We start from the raw sequence: 22,813 nt of genomic DNA, 5'->3' as shown, positions 1-22,813 counted from the left end.
TGATCTTTAAAATGAAGATGTTAGTACAAATCTCATAGGGCTGTGAGGCTTAATTATGTTGGTACATAGTTTGTTCTCAAGAACTATTGGTTATAATCATAGTAATTATAAATGTTATATTTGACTGTTTTACTTTCCAACTTTTTTCAGACAGGTTTAATCAGTTAACCAGACATTCCCCCCACCCCCCAAGCCTATCAGTTAAATTTAAGGGTCTTTTATTACAGGTAGGATTTACCTAATTTTTTTTTTTTTTATATATATAAAGATTTTATTTATTTATTTATTTATTTATTTCACAGAGAGAGAGAGAGAGAGAGAGAGAATCACAAGTAGGCAGAGGGGCAGGCAGAGAGAGAGGGGGAAGCAGGCTCCCCACTGAGCAGAGAGCCTGAGCGGGGCTCGATCCCAGGACCCTGAGATCATGACCTGAGCTGGATTTACCTAATTTACCTCATTTCATAAGTTATAAACAACAAAAGGGAAAATTTCCCATTGGACCGGGCATGTGTATTTTATAGTGCTTTATGTAGTCGTAAGTAGAAATATTGGTTAAATATCAGCACATGTACGTGGTCAAGAAGTTATAGTCCTGGACTGATATCTTGAGATAATTGCAGGAGTGATTACATGTAGAGGTTTTTTTTTTTTTTAACCCCTCACTGAACATGTACCCTATATTTTATATCTTGAATACATAATATTCCATTCTCAATATTAATGCTTCTGGTTAGTATAGTTACTTGACCAAAAAAAATCTACTTTGAGAAAAGAAATTCTTTGGGAATTAGTAATCCGCAGTTGTATTTAACCTTATGGTTATTAATATATATCCTTTGTATAGTTTCATTAAACTGAAATACATTAAACTGTATTTCATTAAACTGTGTAAATTAATGCATTTAGCAGCAAGAGAATTTTAGTACTGAATTTCTTTTGAATTTGCATTCTTCCCAACTTCTTATAGAAGTTACAAATGAGTTTACAAAGCCTATAATCAAATTACTTAATGGTCTTTCTTTTGTCATGTTTTCTAACATATGCTTCTTTTTTCTCCCCAGAGGAAATAAAAGCGGAAACTGAAAAACAGAGGTTTGTGAGGTTTCTTTTCTTTAGTAAAAATAATTTGCAGACATATCTTGGCCAAAATAGTAATATAATCACCTATATGTGGTAGATTTTTTGTATGTGATCTTTATAATACAACTAGTAAAAAATGGCTTAAGAAATGTAAGCAGAAGATCTCATAAATAAGTATATAAGGGTATTCCTGAAATACCATCTGATAATGTTTTAAAGTCTTCGCTTAAAAACTTTGATTCGTATTTAGGAGGATTACTAAATATTTAATTGTTTTATAATTTAAATACTTTCTAAGTAATTAAATAACTAATTTATTTGATTTTCTTGCGTTTAGTTACAGGTCTGTCCACTAGCTTTTGACCTGTAGCACATTGAAATTTCCCTGGGGTTTGGGTACCCGTATGAAATATGGGAAGATAAAAGTTGATTTAGTAAAATTCCCTTTAGAACTGAAACTTTGTATTTTTATATGAATTTATCATCAATATGAAAAATGTGATATTCTATTCGGACTCTTCTTTTTCCTTTAGTCCTCCTCATGGAGAAGCGAAAGGTGGATCAAGCACCCTTCCACCAGTAAAATCAAAGACAAATTTTATTGAAGCAGACAAGTACTTCTTACCCTTTGAATTGGCATGCCAGTCTAAATGTCCTCGTATAGTTAGTACATCTCTTGATTGTTTACAGGTATGTGTAAAAGGTCATTATCTAAAAACTATTTAATTGAATGTGTTTCTGAACATTACTCATAATTGGTGATTCAGACATTTTCCATGAAAGCCTTGAATATTTTTGTTGTGATAGGAGACCAAATGGTTGCTTATGTTTGAGAAAGAGAAAATAATAGCTGTAAAAAATGTTCCTAGTTTAAGGGTAACAGAAATCATTAGTTAGCTTAGTGAGACACATTATCTTTACTAAGTGTCAATTTGGTCTCATTTTCCATCAGTGAGATGAAAGAACAGTAAGACTTTTAACCTGCTGCTTTATTTACATATTTCATGATCTACAGATTTTACTAAGTCATTTGCAAATGATTTTACTAAATGCCTTCTGTTTTATTTAAAGCAATAGGTTAATATTGACAGTTTAGTATTTATATTTACTGCCAGACTAAAGCTCTGATTTTCATTTATGTCAGAAAAATTCGTGAAATCTTTCATCCTGTTTAATTTACATGCACACACACAGAGGATTCTCTTAAGACTTAAGATACTTGTAAAATATCCAGATAGAGGGGTCTTATCTTTTTAGGTATTTTTACTCTTTGGGAACTTATACCTATTGAACTGATATTTCAATGTCTAGGAAAAGACCATATTCATATGATTTTTTTCAGAAGATAGATTAAGTTCATTTGATTTATAACCTTGTTTTCCCTGAAAAATTAAAATTATGATACCTAAGGCTTTCAGGGCTATAATGGATAATGAATGAACAAATCTGTGATTTATAGTCAGTGCATGGAAATTGAGTTTTCTGCATTTTCACAGATCTGATGTGGAAAGAGATTTTGAGTCACTTAAATGTGTTAATACAGCTTTCACAAAAGCAGTATCAATAGTGGTTAGGAAGAATGCAGTAAGCTATTCTGATTTATCAGAGATAAGGTCTGAGACCTGGCTTTCTCAAAATATTGCCTGATGGTTTTATTGTGGCTATTATGTTTTTGTGGTTATTATGAATATCAGTAATTTTACATGTTTATAGCTAATAAAGTTTTCTTCAGGAAAAGTTGGTAAAGCCTTGGGTTTGATTTTACTTTAATGTTTTTATGTAAAAAGTTTAATAGTACTGAATTATATAATTTTAATGTATATTTAATTAGCATATTTATTAGCTTAATGGGGATCTTTGGATTCTTTTCCCATTTCAGAAACTTATTGCTTATGGGCACTTGACTGGCAATGCTCCAGATAGTACAACACCAGGCAAAAAATTAATTGATAGAATTATTGAAACAATTTGTGGCTGCTTCCAAGGTCCTCAAACAGATGAAGGAGTTCAGTTGCAGATAATAAAGGTAACTGATTATATAGTGAATTTGTCATTCATAATCTCTATTTTTTAAAATCAGAAGCCATTATCTTGGAAATATTTTGAAAGATCATTTTATGTGCTTCTCAGCTGTAATAGAGGTAATTTAGTTGCTTTTTAAACACCATATGGGGGGTTTTGTTGAATGTTAATGAGTTCACTGGAAGATTATATTTCCAAGTCTTTTATTTTGAAGGTCCCGATTTAGGCTTGGGCCCCCAGAGTTTTTCAGTTTCTGGAATGTTGATTGTACATATTCCATCTTCCAAGCTTTAGGGTCCATGTGATGTTCCTTTGACCCCTCTACTTTTTTCTCTACTTCTGGACCCTTTATAGTCTGACCTCTAGTCTCATGCTTCACCATGTGAACTATTTGTGTACCAGCTTTCCTGATTTCCTTGTACCTTTTCATCTGCTGAACCTGCTTAGCCGAACTTTGTGCTGGGTTTGTGCTATAATATACTTGGATGATTAAACTCCTTTAAAGAAAAGTCACTCAGGAGGTCCCTGGATGGCTCAGAGGGTTAAGCCTCTGCCTTCAGCTCAGGTCATGTTCTCAGGGTCCGGGGATTGAGCCCCACATTGGGCTCTCTGCTCAGCGGGGAGCTGCTTCCCCTTCTCTCTCTCTGCCTGCCTCTCTGCCTACTTGTGATCTCTGTGTCAAATAAATAAATAAAATCTTAAAAAAAAAAAAAAGTTATTTTTTCAGTCTCCTATAAATTTTGAATTCTTAATATGACTACAAGTGGTAGTGGTGATGCATTTATACAGTAAAATTTTCTTATACCTTTAGTACTTTTGAAATCATTTACATGTATCAAGTGTTTTTCATGTGTGAATGTAGCCCCTTCTGAGCCTTTCAGTTTCATAGCTGTATTCACTTCACAAGTCATATTTTTATTCTAAAAAAGCTCGTTGGCTTATCATTTGTCAGTTGGCCTATCATTTGCAGCTTCATACGAGTCATGGTTTATTTAGCTTATACTCAGTGCTGACTGCATAGCATTGTACAGCATAAAAGGACTGAGGAGTCCTTGCTCTTGAGAAATTGCAAGTACCCTAATGGAATTTCATGCAAATTAAAGTTGTTGACTTTGTTGGAGGATTCATTTAGGAGTATTTTAAATGCTTTATTCTAATTTAATCTGATATTTTAATGCTGTATTCTATTTGTAAACCTCTTCAACAACAACAGCAGTACATTTATTGAGTCTGGTCTATAAGAAAGATCTCAGAAAAATTTGGAAGTGAGTAGGACATTGTGTATCCTCCAAAGTTGACAGTCTCATTCAACAGATATATCATATGAAGCATATCTCTGTTCTTTTGTGACAGAAATGCTGCGTATTTTAAGAAACTAAGTAATATTTTTATTAAAATGAAACTTGGGTTGAAATAGTATGATTGAATTATTTTCTAGTGTTCTAGGTTTGGATTATTTGGAAATTATTACCAATTGAAGATATGTATTCAAGGCTGGTAGAAATTCTCTTGGTGTTTACTGAGAATTCTGCGAGTGTGTACTGAAAGTGGTAATGGTGTCTGAAAATAGTCATATTTTTGTGCTTCAACTGTGTCTTTCTTTTTATTTATTTATTTATTGTGTGTGTGTGTGTGTGTGTGTGTGTGTCTTTCTTTTTAAAGGCTTTACTTACTGCAGTAACATCTCAACACATAGAAATTCATGAAGGAACTGTACTGCAAGCTGTGAGAACATGTTACAATATCTATCTAGCAAGCAAAAATCTCATCAATCAGACAACAGCCAAAGCTACTCTTACTCAGATGCTAAATGTTATCTTTGCACGCATGGAAAACCAAGCAGTAAGTATTAAAAACAGATAGATTTAAAGAATACCACAGGCATCAAATATAGAAAAGAGTTTATAGAGAAATTACAGTGAAATCTTTTGTGCTTGTAGAGAAGAATATTTTCATTTACAGTTCTACTTACTGGAGATCTGTGGAATTATTTTGCTTTGTTTTGAGGTTTTACTGACTTGTCTGACTTTGGAAAAAACATTTTTCATGGTGCACAAGTAGAATTTGAAAGATATTTATTGTTGTCATCCTCATGGAAGTGTTGTTTATGAATTGATAATATTTTTTATTGTAGTCAAGCTTAATAGATCAGTTTAATGTAGATATAAAACTACCTAATTTGATCTATTCTGCTATAAAATATTTTAGTCATTGCGTCCTTTAAAAATAAAATAGGTATCTATATTGTGGAAATACATTTGGTGGGGTAACAGATCAACTAAAGAATCATTTGTACATATTTTTAAATTGTTTAGGTCTTCATAATTACAAATCAACTTTTAACTTTTTTTTTAGCCTCTTTTAAACTTCAGATATTCCAGAGAGATCTCCTTTACTCTCTTTCCTTAATGCCAGCATCTTATATATCCATATTATAATAATCAGAATCAGGAATTGACACTTGTACATTACTTTTAAATAAACTGCAGAGCCTACTTGTATTTCACCAATTTTCCTGCACATGTCCTTTTTTTGTTTCAAGATTCAATCCAGGATCTGACATTGTACTTAATCTGAATTTAGTAAAGGGTAGGGATGTTTCTAAATACCCTGAAGCACACAGGGCAGCCCCTCTCCACAGGAAAGAATTATCTGATCTAAAATGTTAGTAGCACTGATGTTGAGAAACCCTAGTCTAGAACGTATGGAAGTCTATAGAAAATGTTTAAAGGTTTATTTTCATGCAATAACATTTTTTAAAGGATATTTCTAGAATTTGTGTAACTTTGGAATAAATAGAACTAGAATTCAGTGCCATGCTTATCTATGATTCCAAAGCATGCACTTGTTCCACCAAAGCATGCACTTGCTCCACTAAACCATCTGTTGAAGTTTAGACTGAGGGTAGGAATCCATTGCAAGTTGTAGGTTCTTCACTGCTAATTTGGAAGTTGACTTTCTCATGAGTGGGTTAAGTATTGGTCTGAAAATTCTGTTCCAGTTCCAACTGTGCATCTAGTCATGCCCATCAGTTTCCGTATCTGTAAAATATGGGATTTGGACCATGCGTATTACAGGGTTCTTCCTACCTTTTGAGCATTAAAATATTTTAATTTAAATTTATTTTTATTTTATAAATTCATATAATTAGCTCTGGTATTTCCACATAAACTGGAATATTACTAAGAAATATGAAATGTTCATTTTGGGCACAGTAAAGTATTTACCTTTATGGAAATTAACTCTGTGAGAGTCATTCTTATTAGGCCATGAGGACCAGAAGAGATGTGTCTAAAAGCAATAAAGTGCTAAAAAATGAAATCCTGTGGTTCTGATCATTACCTTTTTAGCATAAGTAAGCCAGTTTTATAGGTGGTATTGTATATATAATAATGACAGGTCTTCTAAAATAAAATTCAACATTTGTTGATACAGTTTTTCATCCCTATTAAGATAACTGATTTGAGTTTTAACTACTTAATTTAAGTATTCATTGCTATTTTATTTATTAAGTGCAGTTTTTTTTTGTTTTTTTTTTTAATTACAAAGAGGTTTAATAATGTGACATAAGAACATGTTACACTGAAAATTCCCTTCCACTCTTGTTTCTAATTTGGTCATTTCTTAACCCCCACTCCCTATAGGTAACTATTACTATTAACTACTTTCTTGTGGTATCTAAATTTTGATGTATGTATGAGTAAAAATGAGCATGTGTTTTATTTCCCCATCCACTTTTTCCCCTCCGTTAGTGAAACTTTTATTTGATTTTCGGAAAATCCACTATTGGCAATAATCCGATTATTATTCTGAGGCTATTAAAATTTATTTCAGTTTTTAAATTTTGTTGTGTTTAGGTTATACATTCACATGATTCAAACACCAAAAGTAGTGAAGAGAAGATACATACTGAAAGACTTCCATCTCTGTTCTTATGTACCAATTTTCATCCCTCTAAGAAGTAACCACTGTTATTTGTTTTTGTGTAGTTTTAGTATATTTTATGTTCTCTGCTTCTGATGTATAAAGTGTAGCCTTATATATAAAGGATTTATAGTTCAGCTTAACATTATCCCTCCAAATTTTAAACAACTCATTTTACTAGTACTGGAAAATTATTTTATTTTTTTCCAGTTGCAGGAAGCCAAACAAATGGAAAAAGAAAGGCATCGGCAGCATCATCATCTTTTGCAGTCTCCAGTAAGCCATCATGAGCCTGAATCACCTCAACTTAGATATTTGCCACCTCAAACTGTTGATCACATGTCCCAAGAACATGAAGGGGACCTTGATTCCCATACAAATGATGTGGATAAAAGCCTTCAGGATGACACAGAACCTGAAAATGGATCTGATATTTCCAGTGCAGAAAATGAACAGACTGAAGCTGATCAGGCAGCTGCAGCTGAAAGTAATCTTTTTGAGAAGGGTTTTTGTGGGGCATGTGTGTGTGTTAAAGGGGAGTGTGTAGGCACGCATATTTGGGAAAGAAATGGGGGGAGGGTAGTATGCCTTCATGGATATCAGACACATTATGGTAATGTGGATTTTTCTGTGCTAAGTGGTGAAGTTAATTGACTTCTACACACAAGACACCTACTAATGATACTATGCATTCATTGGTATCTAATGAGTAATATGATTTACAGATTTGTTTGGGAGGAGATATATGTTACTAAAAGAGGTCATAAGTATCTGTTAGCATATTGTATAGGAACTTGAGTTTTTTCCTTAAAATTAGTTTCAGAGCCAACAATAGACCTATTTATTTAGTAAGGTTCTGGAATATGACTGAAGCCTTTAGGGCATCAGAATGTTATTGGTTTGGAAAAATATTATGGTCTATAAAGTACTGAAATTTAGTATAAAAAGAAATCTTTTGAGAGACCAACTGCCTGACATACAGAAATATTCTTATGTCCTGATGTGTAGTAATCACTAAAATTGAGATATTCTCCAATACTATTTTTCTAAGTAAATTTATTTATAAGAAAAGGATGAGGCCCCTAGGTGGCTCAGTTGATTAAGCGTCTGATTCTTGGTTTTGGTTCTCTGGTCATGATCTCAGGTTCATGAGATCAAGCCTCAAGTCAAGTTGGGCTCCAGGCTCTGTGCCCAGCATAGAGTCAGCTTGAGATTCCCCCTCCATCTCCTTCTGTTTCTCCTCCCACTCTTGTGTGCTTATGCTTTCTTTCTCTCTCAAATAAATAAAATCTTTTTTGAAAAAAGGTTACAAGATAACAAAAATTAAATTACATTTATTTATTTTACTAATTTGTTTTTCTAAAAATAATCACATGAAGTGATTTTTTTTTTTTTCCTCCAAACATTATTTTGAGCTTTAGCTATTCCAGGGAATTTGGTTGTTCCCTTTGTTGCTTCTTAGGTTGGTGTCAAAAAATTATGGAAATTCTCTTGCCTGTTCACTGTGTTTGTGTGGAGGTAGGATGGTTAGGGCTTAGTAAGAGTTTATCTGAATTCTAGATTTTTCTTTGAGAAAAGACTTCTGTAATTTATTTTCAGCTCGATTTTTTTTTTTTTTAGCCACATCTTTTTTACAACAATAGTGGCATGAACATCAACAGTGGTATGTTTAGATGCCTTTTTACTATTTTTCAGAGTCCTTTACTATTTATTTTAAAAGGGGTAATTTTGATAAATCCAACCATTGACAGTAGTAAAGCTAATAGTAAATCTGTTCTAGTCTGCCCTTGCCTGAATTTCACCTACTTTCACTGTGAGTTTATAAAGGGGCTGATTGAAAGGGCTAATCTCTAATAAAGCTGGTGCTTTATTTATTCCTTCATTTCTTCATAGATTCAGTAAATCATTTATTTAGCATACTATGTTTTAGGCACTATGTGGGACTTGGGGTTAAAAAACTGATGGAGATAAAAACTTTGTTCTTAAGGTACTCATGGTCTCCCTGGATGGTCAGGTGTATAAATGATGTATAATGTGATAAATATCCTGAAAGTGGCATGCACAAGGTCATTCTGCTTAGGAGAGTTAGGCAATACCTTTGTAGAGAAAGCGATCATGATTTAGTTGAATCTTATTGTATAGGAGTTGGAATTGGCTAGCTAGAAGATTATCTGATAGAAGAAACAACATGGGCTGAGACCCAGGGAATGTAAACATCTACTGTGTATGAGTCACCTTATAGGATACAGAATTATAAATAAAACATAACTCACTGTACTATAGTAATGATTACTTTGGCCCTAGAGGTGTTTTCTCCCGATCACTGATAAAAATAAAAATTCTTCCTGAGAAGCATTGGTTAAGAGTGCTCTGGAGTTAGATTATCTGCTTTGAATCACTTCTCTATCACTAATTAGTTATATCACTTTGGACATAATAGTTAACTTCTCTAATGATTTCCTGTGTGTAATATTACTGTTACTTTAATCTATTTCTGTTAAATTATTTGTGTGAGTATTGACTCTTGATTCACTAGTTATTTTATACACAAATTAGTGACCGTGTGTATTTAGTTTTGTTGAAACTAACTTTCAGATTCTAGATAATTTTAGCCAACTAGAGCACAGAAATACAAAGTTTAGGGTCACTGGCTGGTTCAGTGAGTGGAGTGTGTGACTCTTGGTATCGCGGTTGTGAGTTCAAGCCCCATGTTGGGTGTAGAGATTACTTAAGAAATAAAATCTTAAAAAAAAATACAAAGCTTAAGGCCGGTGGAAAAATTACCTTGTCAGAGGTAATTTTATATATTTTTACTTTGCTAAAAATTTAAGTGTTATTGTACTTGAATTTTTTTTTATAAAATAAAACCGATTTGGTATGCTTATTAATCAAATTTCCCCTTGTGGCATACAGTATTTTATAGAATGTAGCAAACATAGATTAGTAGTGGTGAACAAGAGAGAGGACAAGATTCTGGAAGCCAGAGTCATAAGTAGTGGTCCTTTATAGTAGTGTGAGTGGGGATGGGTGTGTTAGCCCTATCAACTAATATGCAGTCTGATGCCATTTGGAATAGGGTCCCAGATCCCAAAGCATCCCAAAGTGCTAATTGAGCCTTCCTGAGATATTTGCGGCATTTCAGAAAACCCAGCGAAAATCCTGTTTTTATCTGCAAGCTAACTCTGGAGTGTCAGGTTTTACCAGTTTCTCTTAAGCTATTCAGAAGTTCTGATGGGCTTTTAAATCTGCTTTTGATTGTTAAATTGGGGAACGAATTCTTTTCTTGTTAAATTTGGTTTTACACTGGATATGTGGATTATTTGGGGGAAAGAGTAAGGAAGGACTGGAAAGCACTGGTGGACACCCAGGTAGCCCTATGTCTCTTCTTTAAGAACCTCAAAAATATTAAGGCACAATGATGAGCTTGTTATTACTGATGAACTGAATTAATCAATGTAGGCTCTAAATACATTTAATATATACTTATAAGAGTGTCAGATGTGTTAGAAATATTTCATTCAGAGGCACCTGGCTGGCTCAGTCATTGTGTCTGCCTTCAGCTCAGGTCATGATCCCAGGGTCCTAGGATCGAGCCTGCATTGGGATCCTGCGCAGCAGGAAACCTGCTTCTCCCTCTCCCGCTCTCCCTGCTTGTATTCCCCTCTCTCGCTGTCTCTCTTTCTCTCTGAAATTAAAAAAAAAAAAAAAAAAAAAGTTTCATTCAAAATACTTTAAAGTATTTGGCTCCTAGAGGAATAATCTAGAAAATCTACTTAAGTTGAATCATCATTTAATAGTTTTTCAGGTAAAGCATTTTTTAAGTTGACTTGAATTTATAAATATTTTTAATTTGGGTTAGTTACGAATTTTGAAGGTTTAACTTGTAATTGCTTCTAGTTTCATTTATCATATTTTCTTTTATTCTTAATTTTTAATGAAGGTTTTTAAATTTAAATGTTTAGTAAAGCTTCCAAAAAATTAATATTTTCTTGGATTTTTCTTTTTTAAAGCATTATCTAAAAATGACATATTATATGATGGAGAAAACCATGACTGTGAGGAAAAGCCACAAGACATTGTACAGAGCATTGTAGAAGAAATGGTGAACATCGTTGTTGGAGGTAGTGTATTTCACTCAAAGTTAGTTTTTTCTATCTTTGAATATTTCATCCCACTACGGGGGCTATTTATATAATGGGTGGAGCAAAAATATAAGCTTTCTCAAATTGGAGTGTGTATATAGGAAAAATACTTAAGTATCTTTAATTATAAAACAGTTACTCCCTTTTTTCCTCCAGGTTCAGTTATCATCTTTTATAAAAACCCATTATTTCCCTACTGCATTAAAGAAAAGTTGATGCCATTTCATTTTTTTGTTTTTATGTTTGGTGGCAGAGATATATGCTTTATCCTCCTACATGTTCTAAACTCTATAAACTAGAAAATACTAAAATTGATTTGGTTTTGAATATGTGTATCTTTTTTGGAAAAAAAACATGCTTTCTTACACCTTTATTATCACAACCAATGTATAGTTGATATAAGGTCAGTTCCTATCTTAATGGATTGTATTATAAAGATGTATTATAAAGATGTGTTTTATAAAGATGTAGTAAAGTTTGTTAGGAATTTAACTCACATTTTCCATAAATAGTACTGTTTGTAGAGAGGATTAGATTTGAGACCAGTCCACTGAAGCTTATTTACCCATGGTTTTTTTGCACAGGACTAAGTACCTTGCTACATACACTTCTAGATGTATGATTAAATGTACACTATGGCTCTTGAATGACAATTATACTGTTTCAGCAATATCTAACTCCCACTTATAGCATCTTTCCTAAGAATATATTTTCTTCTTTAATGCAACACTAGAACCAGGCATCCATCTAATTGCCTTCTCATTTTTTCATCTTTTCATTCAGCAAATACTAAGGAAGTGCATACAGTTGTGTGGTACTATAGGAGGATACAAAAGTTAATCCAAGATAGACCAAGTGATAAGTGCCATTACAAAGAAACAGCTAACATCCTATTAAAATTCAGAAAAAAAAGTTATTATTTCCAGCTAAAGTGATCGAGGAGGGCTTCATGTAGGAGATGACACTTGAACTTAGACTGTATGGATTCACACAGGTATGGGGAGTGGTATTTGATGTATTGGAAGCTCTGTTGGCTCAAGTCTAGAGGAGAGGACTTCTGCCAGACTACCACCTGGGAATTGACAGTTGGTGGTTTGGCTGAAGTAGAACGTGTGTGATATCATATAATAGAAACTAAGGTTAAAGAACAAACTTGCTGATTAAAGGTTTAAGATTTTAGGCTTCATTCCATTATAAAATAAATTACCATCAAGGATCTTTAAATTAAGAGATGGAATAATTAGAATTATGTACCAAGAAATTGAGTGGGGAAGTAGAAAGTACAGTGGGAGACTAGTGTAGTAACGGAATCCTCAATAGGATGAAACGGTGGAAATGGAGAGGGAAACGTGAATGAGAAGTGAGATAATGAATGTTAAATCAAGAAGACTTTGCAACTGATAAAATACCTGGGTGAGAAAGAGAAATTATAAGGTGTGTCAAAGATCCCCAAGAATACCCCAGGGTTTTGTGATTCACTAGAAGGAATCACAGAATTCATTAGTTATACTCACCATTAAAATTTTTACCAGGTAAAGGTACAGTACAAAATCATTAAAGAGAAAAGGCATATGGGGCAATGTCTACAGGAAATCAAATGCACACTTCAGGCATCCTGTCCTAGTGAAGTCACACAGAAGGTTCTTAATTCCTCCACATCAGATTGTGAGTGTTGGTTACCAGGGCAGCTATTAGACTCAGTGCCCAAAGTTATGTTGTCTCCCTTTACTTGAATGTACTCAATTTCAGATTTCCTAAAGCAAAGCTGGTTTTTAGCATAAACCACATTATTTGTGCAAATGGTTTAGGCACAGTGAGCCACTCTTACTAGTTCTGGGAATGGTGGGAACCCTCCCAAAATGTAAGTTCCTGGGTGCCAGCCAAGGGCCAACCTTAAAAGCCCACCTTTCTGAGGATAGGCAGTCTCAGGCCTACTGTGTTAACTCCTCTATGCATGGGTGGTCAGCCAGTTTCTCAGCCTAAATGGGTAGCTGGATGGTTTAGAACTGGTAGAATTAAATCATGTTGGAGGAGAAGTTGGCTTGGGGAAAAATGTACTAAATTTTATTTTGACTACTAAATGTGCTTCTGGTACACCATCCATGTGGGAATTTTATGAAATACATAATAGAAATATAGAAATCTACCGTAAGATATCAAGGCAGGTGCTATAGGTGGGAGTCCTTCTGTTAAAATTAATAGTTGAAGCCATGATCTTGAGGAATATGAATTTTAAAACGAACCCCAAAAAACCCTGTATATTTAGAATCAGGGAAGAAAGAGCATTGTGTGTCCATGCAGTCTTTAAAAGTTTAATAATGTATATGAGGGGATGGCAAATTATATTGCATGAACCAAATTTGGCCCATTGCCTTTTTTTTGTAAATAATGTTTTCCTGGAACACATGCTCGTTTGTTTATGTTTTGCCTTCAGTAGCTATCTTTGCACTACAAAAGTAGAGTTGAGTAGTTGCAACAGACCACATGGCCTGCAAAGCCCAAAATGTTTACTAACTGGCCCTTTGCAAAAAAAACTTCACCAGTCTCGAATACATATCAATTCAGAGTGTGAAGTGAAACTTTTCTCTCATTTTTTGTAACTTTTTACTCAGAACATTTTCATACCTAGACAAAAGTCCAAAGAACAGTACAATGAACACTTGTATGTCCTTTCTCTAGATTCAGTACTTGTTAAGAATTTTGGTACGTATGTTTTATGTGTCTTTAAATAGACCTACACACACACACACATACATGTATGTGAATATGTGCGTTTTGCTCATCTTTCCTTGAGCCTTTAAAAAAATTGGTTATATATGCCTTGATACTTTACTCCTAAATACTTCAGCATGTATCTTCTAAGAATAAGGGCATTCTCATACATAACCATAATTCATTTTCACACCTAAGAAAATTAACACTATTTTAAGAATATCTAATATAAATACTACATTTTAAAATGTCCCCAAATTCCCAAAATGTCTCTCTTATATATTTTTTTCCCTTTTCTTTTTTAAGTACAGGATCTGAGTACAGTTGCTGCATTTGATTCTGTCTCTTTGGTCTCATTAGTTTAGAACAAGTCCTCTTGCCTCTTCCCCCATCTTCCATAACATTTACCTTTTTTTAAAGAGTATGATATTGTTTGTAGAGTGTTACGCATTTTGAGTTGATATAATAGTTTCCTAATTTAGATCAAATGTATTTGCAAGAATACTGCATAGGTAATGTTGGTACTTACTTATTCATCATGTTACGTTAATTGGTTCATAACAACAAGTTACCCCTATTAGTGATAATGTTTCATCACTTGGTTAAGATGATGACCACCAGGTCTCTTCAGTGTAAGGGAGACTTTTTACCTTTATAACTATAGTTGACCTTTCAACAAATGACATGGATTGGAACTGCATGGATTTGCTTTATCTGAGGTTTTTTTGCCCCATAAATACAGTCCTGTGAATGTATTTTCTTTTTGTTAATGATTTTCTTTGGATTTTTTTCCTCTAGTTTACTTGACTGTAAAAATAGAGTATAAAATACATGTTGAACAATTGTTTGTGTTCTCAGTAAGGCTTCTGGGCAGCAGTTAGCTATTAGTAGTCAAGTTTTGGGGGAGTCAAATTACACGGTTTTCAACTACATGAGGGGTTGGCACTCCTAAGCCCCATGTAGGTCAACTGAAATACGAAATAAATAATCTTATTTCAAGATCATAGAAGGATCTGTCCACTTAGTGGTTTTAGCATCCATTAATGATCCTTGACTTACATATTGCATTGGTTACAAAATAGTGATTTCATAATTCTAACATTAATTGACGCTTTTCTATGGAGAAGAGCTCTTTCTCTTTAAAAAAAATAATACTGTGAGCTCGTGAGTTCTTTTGTTATGCATTGTATTATAATCATTTACCATTATTCTTTGTTCTTGATCTGGCCAGTAGGAATCCAGCTCCTGTGTCTTTCTGATGTGATTCTATTATCTTGAGCATTTCCTTGTTTTCTGGAACCAAGGTGTTTTAAGTTAAATGTTCAACTTTCCATTGCCCCAGCTCTGGAATCAGTTACTTCTTTAAGGAGTTTTTGTTCTTTTTAGTGGGCAATTATATTTAGCGACTAGGTGTACTCATTCCTGCTGAGGTGTCATGGTGTCGTTACTTCTTAGCCTTTGTAATGTACAGAGACAGGGAGATCTACCGTCACAAGTTCATATTGATAGTTCCAGGTCACATCCAGTGCCACTAGGTTTTTCTTCATCTTCTTACCTTTCACATTTGTATTTCCCTTTTCCCACAGTAAAAACCCATATTCTCAGCAACAACTTACTAATTTAAAGTTCAATTTTTTTAAATATATGTGTATTTAGAATGCATCCTACTGAGGATGAATAATAGCTACACTATTTACAATTGTATAATTTATAATAGTAAACTGTATTAACTATTTTATTGATTTATTTGAAGATCACTTGCATGAATAAGAGTCAAAATTATATAAAACATGTACTCAGAATTCTTCTATCCATTCCTTCCCTTGCTGACCTGCCTGACATAGATAGCCACTTTCATTAGCTTTTAGTTTATCCTGTGTGTGTGTTTGTATTTACCCCAGATTAATAAGCAGTTACTTAACATTATTTCTCTTTCTTTTTGGCAAAACATTGTATATCTTCTCCTCTTTTTTTTTTGTCCCCCCCCTTTTTTTTCACTTAATATATGCTATAAATACTCTTTTTTCAGTCAGTAGGAATTTTCCTTATTTTTTTCTCTTGGCTCTCTGCACAGTAATCTATTATGTGGATGTATCATAGTTGACTTAATTAGTCCCTTATTGACAGGAACTTGGATTGTTTCCAGTGTTTTGCTATTACAAGTAATGCTGCCATGAATAACCCTGTACATCTGTGTTGTTTCATATTTGTGGAGGTTTATATTGAGGAAAGATTCATAGAAGTGAGATTACTGGGTCAAGTGATAAATGAATATGAAGATTAATTAGCTGTTGCTAAATGTCCCTTCATAGGTATTGTACCATTATGCACTCTTATTTATTTATTTATTTGTTTGTTTATTTATTTATTTATTTTTGTACCATTTTGCACTCTTACCAGCAATATGTAAGAGTGCCTTTTTCTTGATAATTGCTAGTGGAATTTAAAGTTTTGAATTTTTGCCAACCTGTTAGGTGAGAAATGTTTCTTAGTTTATTATTTTTTTTAATTCTAGTATATTTAACGTTTAGTGTTGTATTAGTTTCAGGTGTACAGTATAGTGATTCAGCAGTTCCATACATTACTCAAGGCTCATCATGATAAGTGTATTCTTAAACCCGTTTACCTATTTCACCCATTTCCCCTTCCCCTCTGAACCACCAGTTCTCTGTATTTAAATAGTTTGGTTTTTTGTCTCTTTTTTCTCTCTGTTCATTTGTGTTGTTTCCTAAATTCCACCTGTGAGTGAAATCATATGGTATTTGTCTTTCTCTCACTGTCTTATTTCACTTAGCATAATACCCTCTAGATCCATTCATGTTGTTACAAATGGCAAGATTTTATTCTTTTTCATGGGTAAGTAATATTCCATGTCTATATGTATACCACATCTTCTTTATCCACTTCTTAGTTTGGTTATAATTTGCATTTCTCTGTGGATGAAAATTAAATGTCTTCTCAAATATAAGGGCCATTATATTTCTTTTTTTAGTGAATCATCTATAATCTTTCTGTTATTTGATTTTTTTCCCTTAGGTTTTTTTTTTGTATAGCCTTTTCATTAGATGCTTATCAGTTTTGATGTATGAGTAATTCACAACAAATACTGGCCTTTAGAATTTTTGGTTATTGAATACCTTCGTATTTTCATTTTTTTCCTTCTCTTTTCATTTTAACCTTTCTGTTGCACCATTTACATTTTCTTAAGCTTTGAAACCCAAAGTACTTTCTTTTACTAAGCCATTTCATGAGCACTTCCTTTCAAGATCTTTAATTTCTCCCACTATTCTTCTTGGTGATTACTAAATGGTTCTTCGTCCTCTTATTTTTGGGGATTTGTTAATTTGTTTGCAAAATTATTGTGAGGGCTTCCTGTAAGGACAGCACTTTTGCTGCTCAGTCAGAAAGGAACTTCTGCAAAGCTGTGGCTCCATGTGTAGAACAGGCAAGTGAGAGGCAGCAAATACTTCAAACAGCATGTGCCTCAACTCTTGTCACTTCACTGTTTCTTAATTACCAGTTCTACTTTGTATTTCTTGAACTATGAATCTTTCTGAATTAGTTTGAATTCTGAAAACATGCTCAGTGTCTTCTCCCACAGCAAAAACCTCAACCTGCTTTGTATTAACTTTCTTAAAATAAATTCTAGTTGAGTATTTCTTTACTTCTGTAACATACCTACCTCTGTCTGACTGCGCTGTATCAGCCAAATCAGAGAATTTGTGCTAGTAAATTCAACTCAATAACATAGATTCAAGATCTACTATTTAAAAATACTTAATGCTAGCCTGCGTATTAGAGCTTCAAGGACAATAAGACATCTTCCTGACTTTCAAGAGTCTAAAATCTAGTGAGGGAAAAGGTCTCATTAATAGATAATGTCAATATTATAAGCCTTGGAATAGAGTGTTCAGGATTCTACTGGAATCCCAAGTTCTACTGGAGCAATCTTGAAAGTGAAGGATATAACATTGCCGTTACAAACATTTAGATTATTTTCAAGTTTTTACTTTTTAATAAACACTGTTCTGAGGAGCATTCTCGTCATAGATTATCTTTTAGCACTTTAGGATAAATTTTTTAAAAAAGGAATACTTTGATCAAGGTGTATGGATATTTAAATTTTATATAATGTGTGTTGTTTATACTTTACTAGATGGATTATATCTTACAGTTGTAATTTGTGTTTCTCTGATAACTTGTAGGATCAAAATGCAGGGAGAAGCCATTATTTTTGTAGGTCAAATGTTGGCAGTTTCTTGGTCCAATTGAATATCTGTGGGCTATTAATACTTTTCTGAATTGTTTGTTCATGACTTTTGCCGGTTTTTCCTTTTGTTTCTTTTTTGTTCTTATTTCAGGGTTTATTCACATCAAGAAATTAACCCTTATTCAGTGTATTGTTAATAGTTTTTTTTCTAGTCAGTCTTTGTTTTCATTTTGTCTAGCCTTTGCCTGTGTTATTGTTCTGAGCAGCTATTTGACCACACATAAAAGATGTAATAAATATTGTCTTTTTGTGTGTGTATGAACTCTGCTTTTGTCTTGCTTAGAATGGATTTTACCACCCTAAGATTACAGAAATATTCTGCCCTACATTTTTCTAATATCTTTGTTTTTACTTTTTGAATATAGATTTGTAATTCATCTGAAATTGATTTTTCTGTATAGTGTGTGATTTCATAACTAACCTATAGAATAATTCCTTTACCAGTTAATTTGAAATTTTATCCTATATGATTCTGAAATTTTATCCTACATGATTCTGCTTGTGTTTTGTCTACAGTAACAGTGAGCTATTTATTTGTATCTGGTGTTGAATTGTTTAAAATATTTTGATTTTATAGTACACTTTGATCTTTGTAGTGCAAGTCCCCCTACCCCTGCCAATTTTTTTAAACATCTAATAAATGTATTCTTCTACATGACTTTAGAACCAGTTCATTAAGTTAAAAAAAAAAAAGTGTTATTTAGTGATTGAATTTGTATTGTGTTTATAAGTTAACTTGGGGAGTTGTATCTTATTTGTAGTATTGAACCTTCTTATCCAGAAGCATAAGTTCATTCAGTTAGATCTTTTATGTCACTTATTAAAATTTCATTGTTTTCTTCCTTTTCCTCTTGCACATTTTCTGTTAAATTATTTCTGTGTTTTTTGTTTTAGTTTTGCTAGTATTTTGGATGAGTCCTTTTCTAATTTACTTTTTTAAAAAATTCTAAGTTTATATTTAAAGTGTATGTAAGATTACTTTATTCCTGCATCTTCTCAGTTGTTTCTGCTCTATGTTTGCCCTTTTTCCTTACCTACTTGGTGAGATTCAAGGATCTTTTTGTCATCTCTGTCCAGTTTTAGTCTAGTGCTAACCACGTTGCTAGGGTGAATGGCCACATGGACAGTTGTACCATTCATTCACTTCCTCTCACGGAACTCATTCAGTGTAGATGATGTATTTCATCCTGTAAACTTGGACTGCTTTGCCAATATGCTGACCTTTGTGATGTCCTCACATAAATTGTACTTCATCATCCTTTTGAATGGGCATGGATTGACTGTTGTACTTCTGTCTTAGCTTTTTGGAAAGGAGGGAAGACATAATCTTCCTGTAAATGCGAGAAGGTACACTGAAATGGCTTTTACTGTTCTTGATCTAGTCAGGAGTCACAAAAGGATTGAACTTTATTTTGGTCTCTGGCACTTCAGCAATGGCCACAAAAGGCTCCCACTTCCTAATTTAATTGGAATATAGAAAAACCCTTAGTTTTCCATATTTATCTCCTACTTATTCACCTTCTAAATGTGTATTGTTTCTAAAACTTTTTTATTGGATTATCTTGAGTTTTTTTAGGTGAAGAATGTATTTTGTCTTTGTTTCTTCTTTTACAGTATTCTAATTTTTATTCTTTTGTTTCTGTTATAAAACATTGATTTGAACCTCCAGAAAATACTGAATCATGTTAATGATGTCAAGGAACCTCATTTTGTTTTTAACATTACTGTTGTATTTTACCAGTAAGTTTGATAATTGCCGTTGTTTTTTGGAGGATACTCTATCAAATTAAATATATGAGTATGTGTGTGCCTGGATGTTATTTTACTTTTCTAAGTCAGGATTAACTTGAATTTTTATATACCGGTGAAAAATACCAGACCAGCAATTATCAAACTTACTGGTGAAATATAGCAGTAATATTACAAACATTACATTTGTCTCTTGTTTATATTTTTCCTAGTAATTTCAATGGGATTCATCAAAAGAGAAGTTAATTTTTAGTGGACTCAATTACCACTTTGAAAACAGAAGTCTGCACTTACATTTAGGAGATAATTAGAGGGAGAATTAGAGAAGACATAGAGAATAATAATATCTAACTCTGTTTAAAGTACTTTCTGTGTATCCCAAATGATTTTATGTGCTTTACTTGTATTTATTCACTTAATCCTCCCCCAGCACTGGGATATTTAGGTGCTATTACCATTCCCTCTTTTATAATGAGGAAATTGAGAGATTTTAAGTTAACTTGTAGGAAGCAGTAAAGTGAAGAATGTTTTTAGTTCTTCTGAGAAATTTCCTAGGAAGGGAGGAAGGAAAGTATCATCAACGAATATTGATTATTCCTTTTGGAAATGTGAAAAAATGAGAAAAATGGACAGTAGCAGAGGTGTAGCAAGAATTGAAGGAAGTTTTTTTTTTTTTTTTTTTCAGTTAAAAGATTTGAATATGTTTATTGAGTATTGGAGAAGATTCACTCGTATACATGAGATTGAAAATGCAGTGTTGCAAGAAAAAGCTTGAGTTGGGGGAAGGTACTAATGAATGCAAGAAGAGATTGGTTTGAGGGTGAATGGTAGTTCACTTTAGAAGTACAAAGGAGTATTTTTTCCCTCTAAAATGAGAGGAAAAAGAAAGATTATTGTTGATGTAATGTCAAGGAACTTTATGGTGGGACAAGGGAGACTGAAGTGTAGCCTATGTTAACTTAACCTGCTTCTTAGCTAAGTAAGTAATTTGTTTGTTTGTTAAGGGAAAGTGAAGAGGGGCAGAGGGAGGCGATGTAATTGGGTGTTGACAGAAAATGGAATAAGTGCTTTGAGGGATAATTATCAATTTCTGATAATCATCATTAAATTTTTTATGACTTCTTCCAGAGAATCCTTTGCATAGTAAACATTTTTATGTATGTAAGATATGTATAATAAATAATACGTCTTTTTAAAGCCATAGCATATTAATACATACATCTATTTATTGAAAGGTGTAACAGCATTAAGCATGCCTAGTATTAGCATGTTAAAGCTCCGAAAGGGCCACTAGGAAAACTGTTTTATGTAATGCAGAGTTTCCCAAGTAAATTTTATCAATGAGTATCTTTTTCATGTACCAATTGTTAATTGTAAAGCATGCTTCGAAATCATCCAGTTTAATCTATCCAGGGTGTTCTAACTTGGAGAGCAGAAAGCAGCTTCAGAGTTGGGACACCAGATAAACACTTTTTTTATTACTGAATTAGTAAAAAATTGGGCATATGTTATCAGTTATCAACAAAATAATAGCTACCACTGATTGAGAATCACTCGTGTTCTTTATGAATCATGCGTATGTAGGGTATTTGTGTTTTGGTGATTCCTCACGAACATTATTATCTTTGTTGCTGATGAAGAAACTGAGTCAAAGAAAGATGAAATAAGTTATCCAGTTAAATTGGGAGACATGATTGATATACAGGTCTTTCATATTCCAAAATCTGCTCCTTTATAGTATAGTATGTTTCCGTTGCTTATAGTTCTCTTTTAATTGGTAGCATGAAATGAGCAATTTTCTGCCAGATGGCTGAGTTACGGCCACAGACACTTACGTGTTTCTTTTTTAAAATAATACACGTTACACCTAGACTAGTTATGAAAACTGGATATTATTTGCATTATCTCTTTGTTTTATTGACAGTCATTTATTTCTGTTCATATTAAAGGTATGATTACTCAGAGTGACATGCTGAAAAATATTCAGTGTTGTAGCCACTTCTTCCTTGTGTATGCTCTAAAGGATATATTATTAGAGTTATTAATAGGTATTCTAAAAAGAGGAAGGAGGGGCTCATGGTAAAATAGTTTTGGAGACACTGCATATTATATATTCCCTGCAGAGAGCATATTATAAAGACTATAATGAAGAAAGCTATTTCCCAGCATATCTCTAACTACTTGGTAATAGAATATTTTTTGAAGAATCTCTGTTAACATCTTAAGGCATTAGCGTTCATTAGAACAAAGTTTAGTAAATGATAATGGAGACCTAAAGTAAGCTCCTGTTTTGGCACATACCAGTTAGCCTTTGATCAGCTGAGTGTGTTTCCTAGCTAGAGCTACTTAAGGATTATATTTGGTTGTATTCCAAATGCAGACTTACTACTAAGTATGCTGACCTTTAAATGGTGCCAATACATACTACTTCACATTGCTTTTTTGCCACTGTTGAGTTTTAAATACTCTATGCTTTTTCAGTACATTTCAGTTAAGTCAAATGCATTTGCATGTTTTTTTATTCTTACCGTTTTAGATATAGGAGAAAGGACTACTATAAATGCAAGTGCAGATGGCAACATTGGAACTATAGAGGATGGTAGCGACAGTGAAAATATTCAACCAAATGGAATTCCAGGAACACCAATTTCTGTTGCATATACACCATCTTTACCTGATGACAGATTGTCTGTCTCTTCCAATGATACTCAGGTATCGGTGGGGGGCAGGGGGGTATCCTGTTAACCCTTCAGATGTTATAGGCTACCAGCACCTTATGGTGAATATATGTAGTTGATAATGCTGGCTGATTATAATTTGGGAAAATAAAAACTTGGGTTTTTCTTATTGATATAAATCAAAGCAGCTTATTCCCTAAATATATTGATAGTTAAACTTACAACTCTAAGCTGTT

General features: G+C 33.2%; 1 protein-coding gene and 1 pseudogene across 2 annotated transcripts in view; one reads left to right on the top strand and one right to left on the bottom strand.

Moving 5' to 3' along the window:
• ARFGEF1 (ADP ribosylation factor guanine nucleotide exchange factor 1) overlaps positions 1-22,813 on the top strand; it is a 144,854-nt gene that overhangs the window by 46,505 nt on the left and 75,536 nt on the right. For both annotated transcript variants that reach the window (XM_032847874.1, XM_032847875.1), the window contains exons 2-8: positions 1,062-1,092; positions 1,614-1,770; positions 2,960-3,106; positions 4,765-4,944; positions 7,237-7,513; positions 11,037-11,147; positions 22,436-22,611. In XM_032847874.1, coding sequence (XP_032703765.1) covers positions 1,062-1,092; positions 1,614-1,770; positions 2,960-3,106; positions 4,765-4,944; positions 7,237-7,513; positions 11,037-11,147; positions 22,436-22,611 — 1,079 coding nt within the window. The remainder of the gene's footprint in view (positions 1-1,061; positions 1,093-1,613; positions 1,771-2,959; positions 3,107-4,764; positions 4,945-7,236; positions 7,514-11,036; positions 11,148-22,435; positions 22,612-22,813) is intronic.
• LOC116861373 lies at positions 19,131-21,473 on the bottom strand (annotated as a pseudogene).

The sequence above is a fragment of the Lontra canadensis genome, unplaced genomic scaffold (assembly GCF_010015895.1).
Source record: "Lontra canadensis isolate GAN:19392208 unplaced genomic scaffold, GSC_riverotter_1.0 scaffold195, whole genome shotgun sequence".
NCBI classification, from domain to species: Eukaryota; Metazoa; Chordata; class Mammalia; order Carnivora; family Mustelidae; genus Lontra; species Lontra canadensis.
The sequence above is the reverse complement of the archived record's forward strand: the minus strand, read 5'-3'. Positions and strand labels throughout refer to the sequence as shown.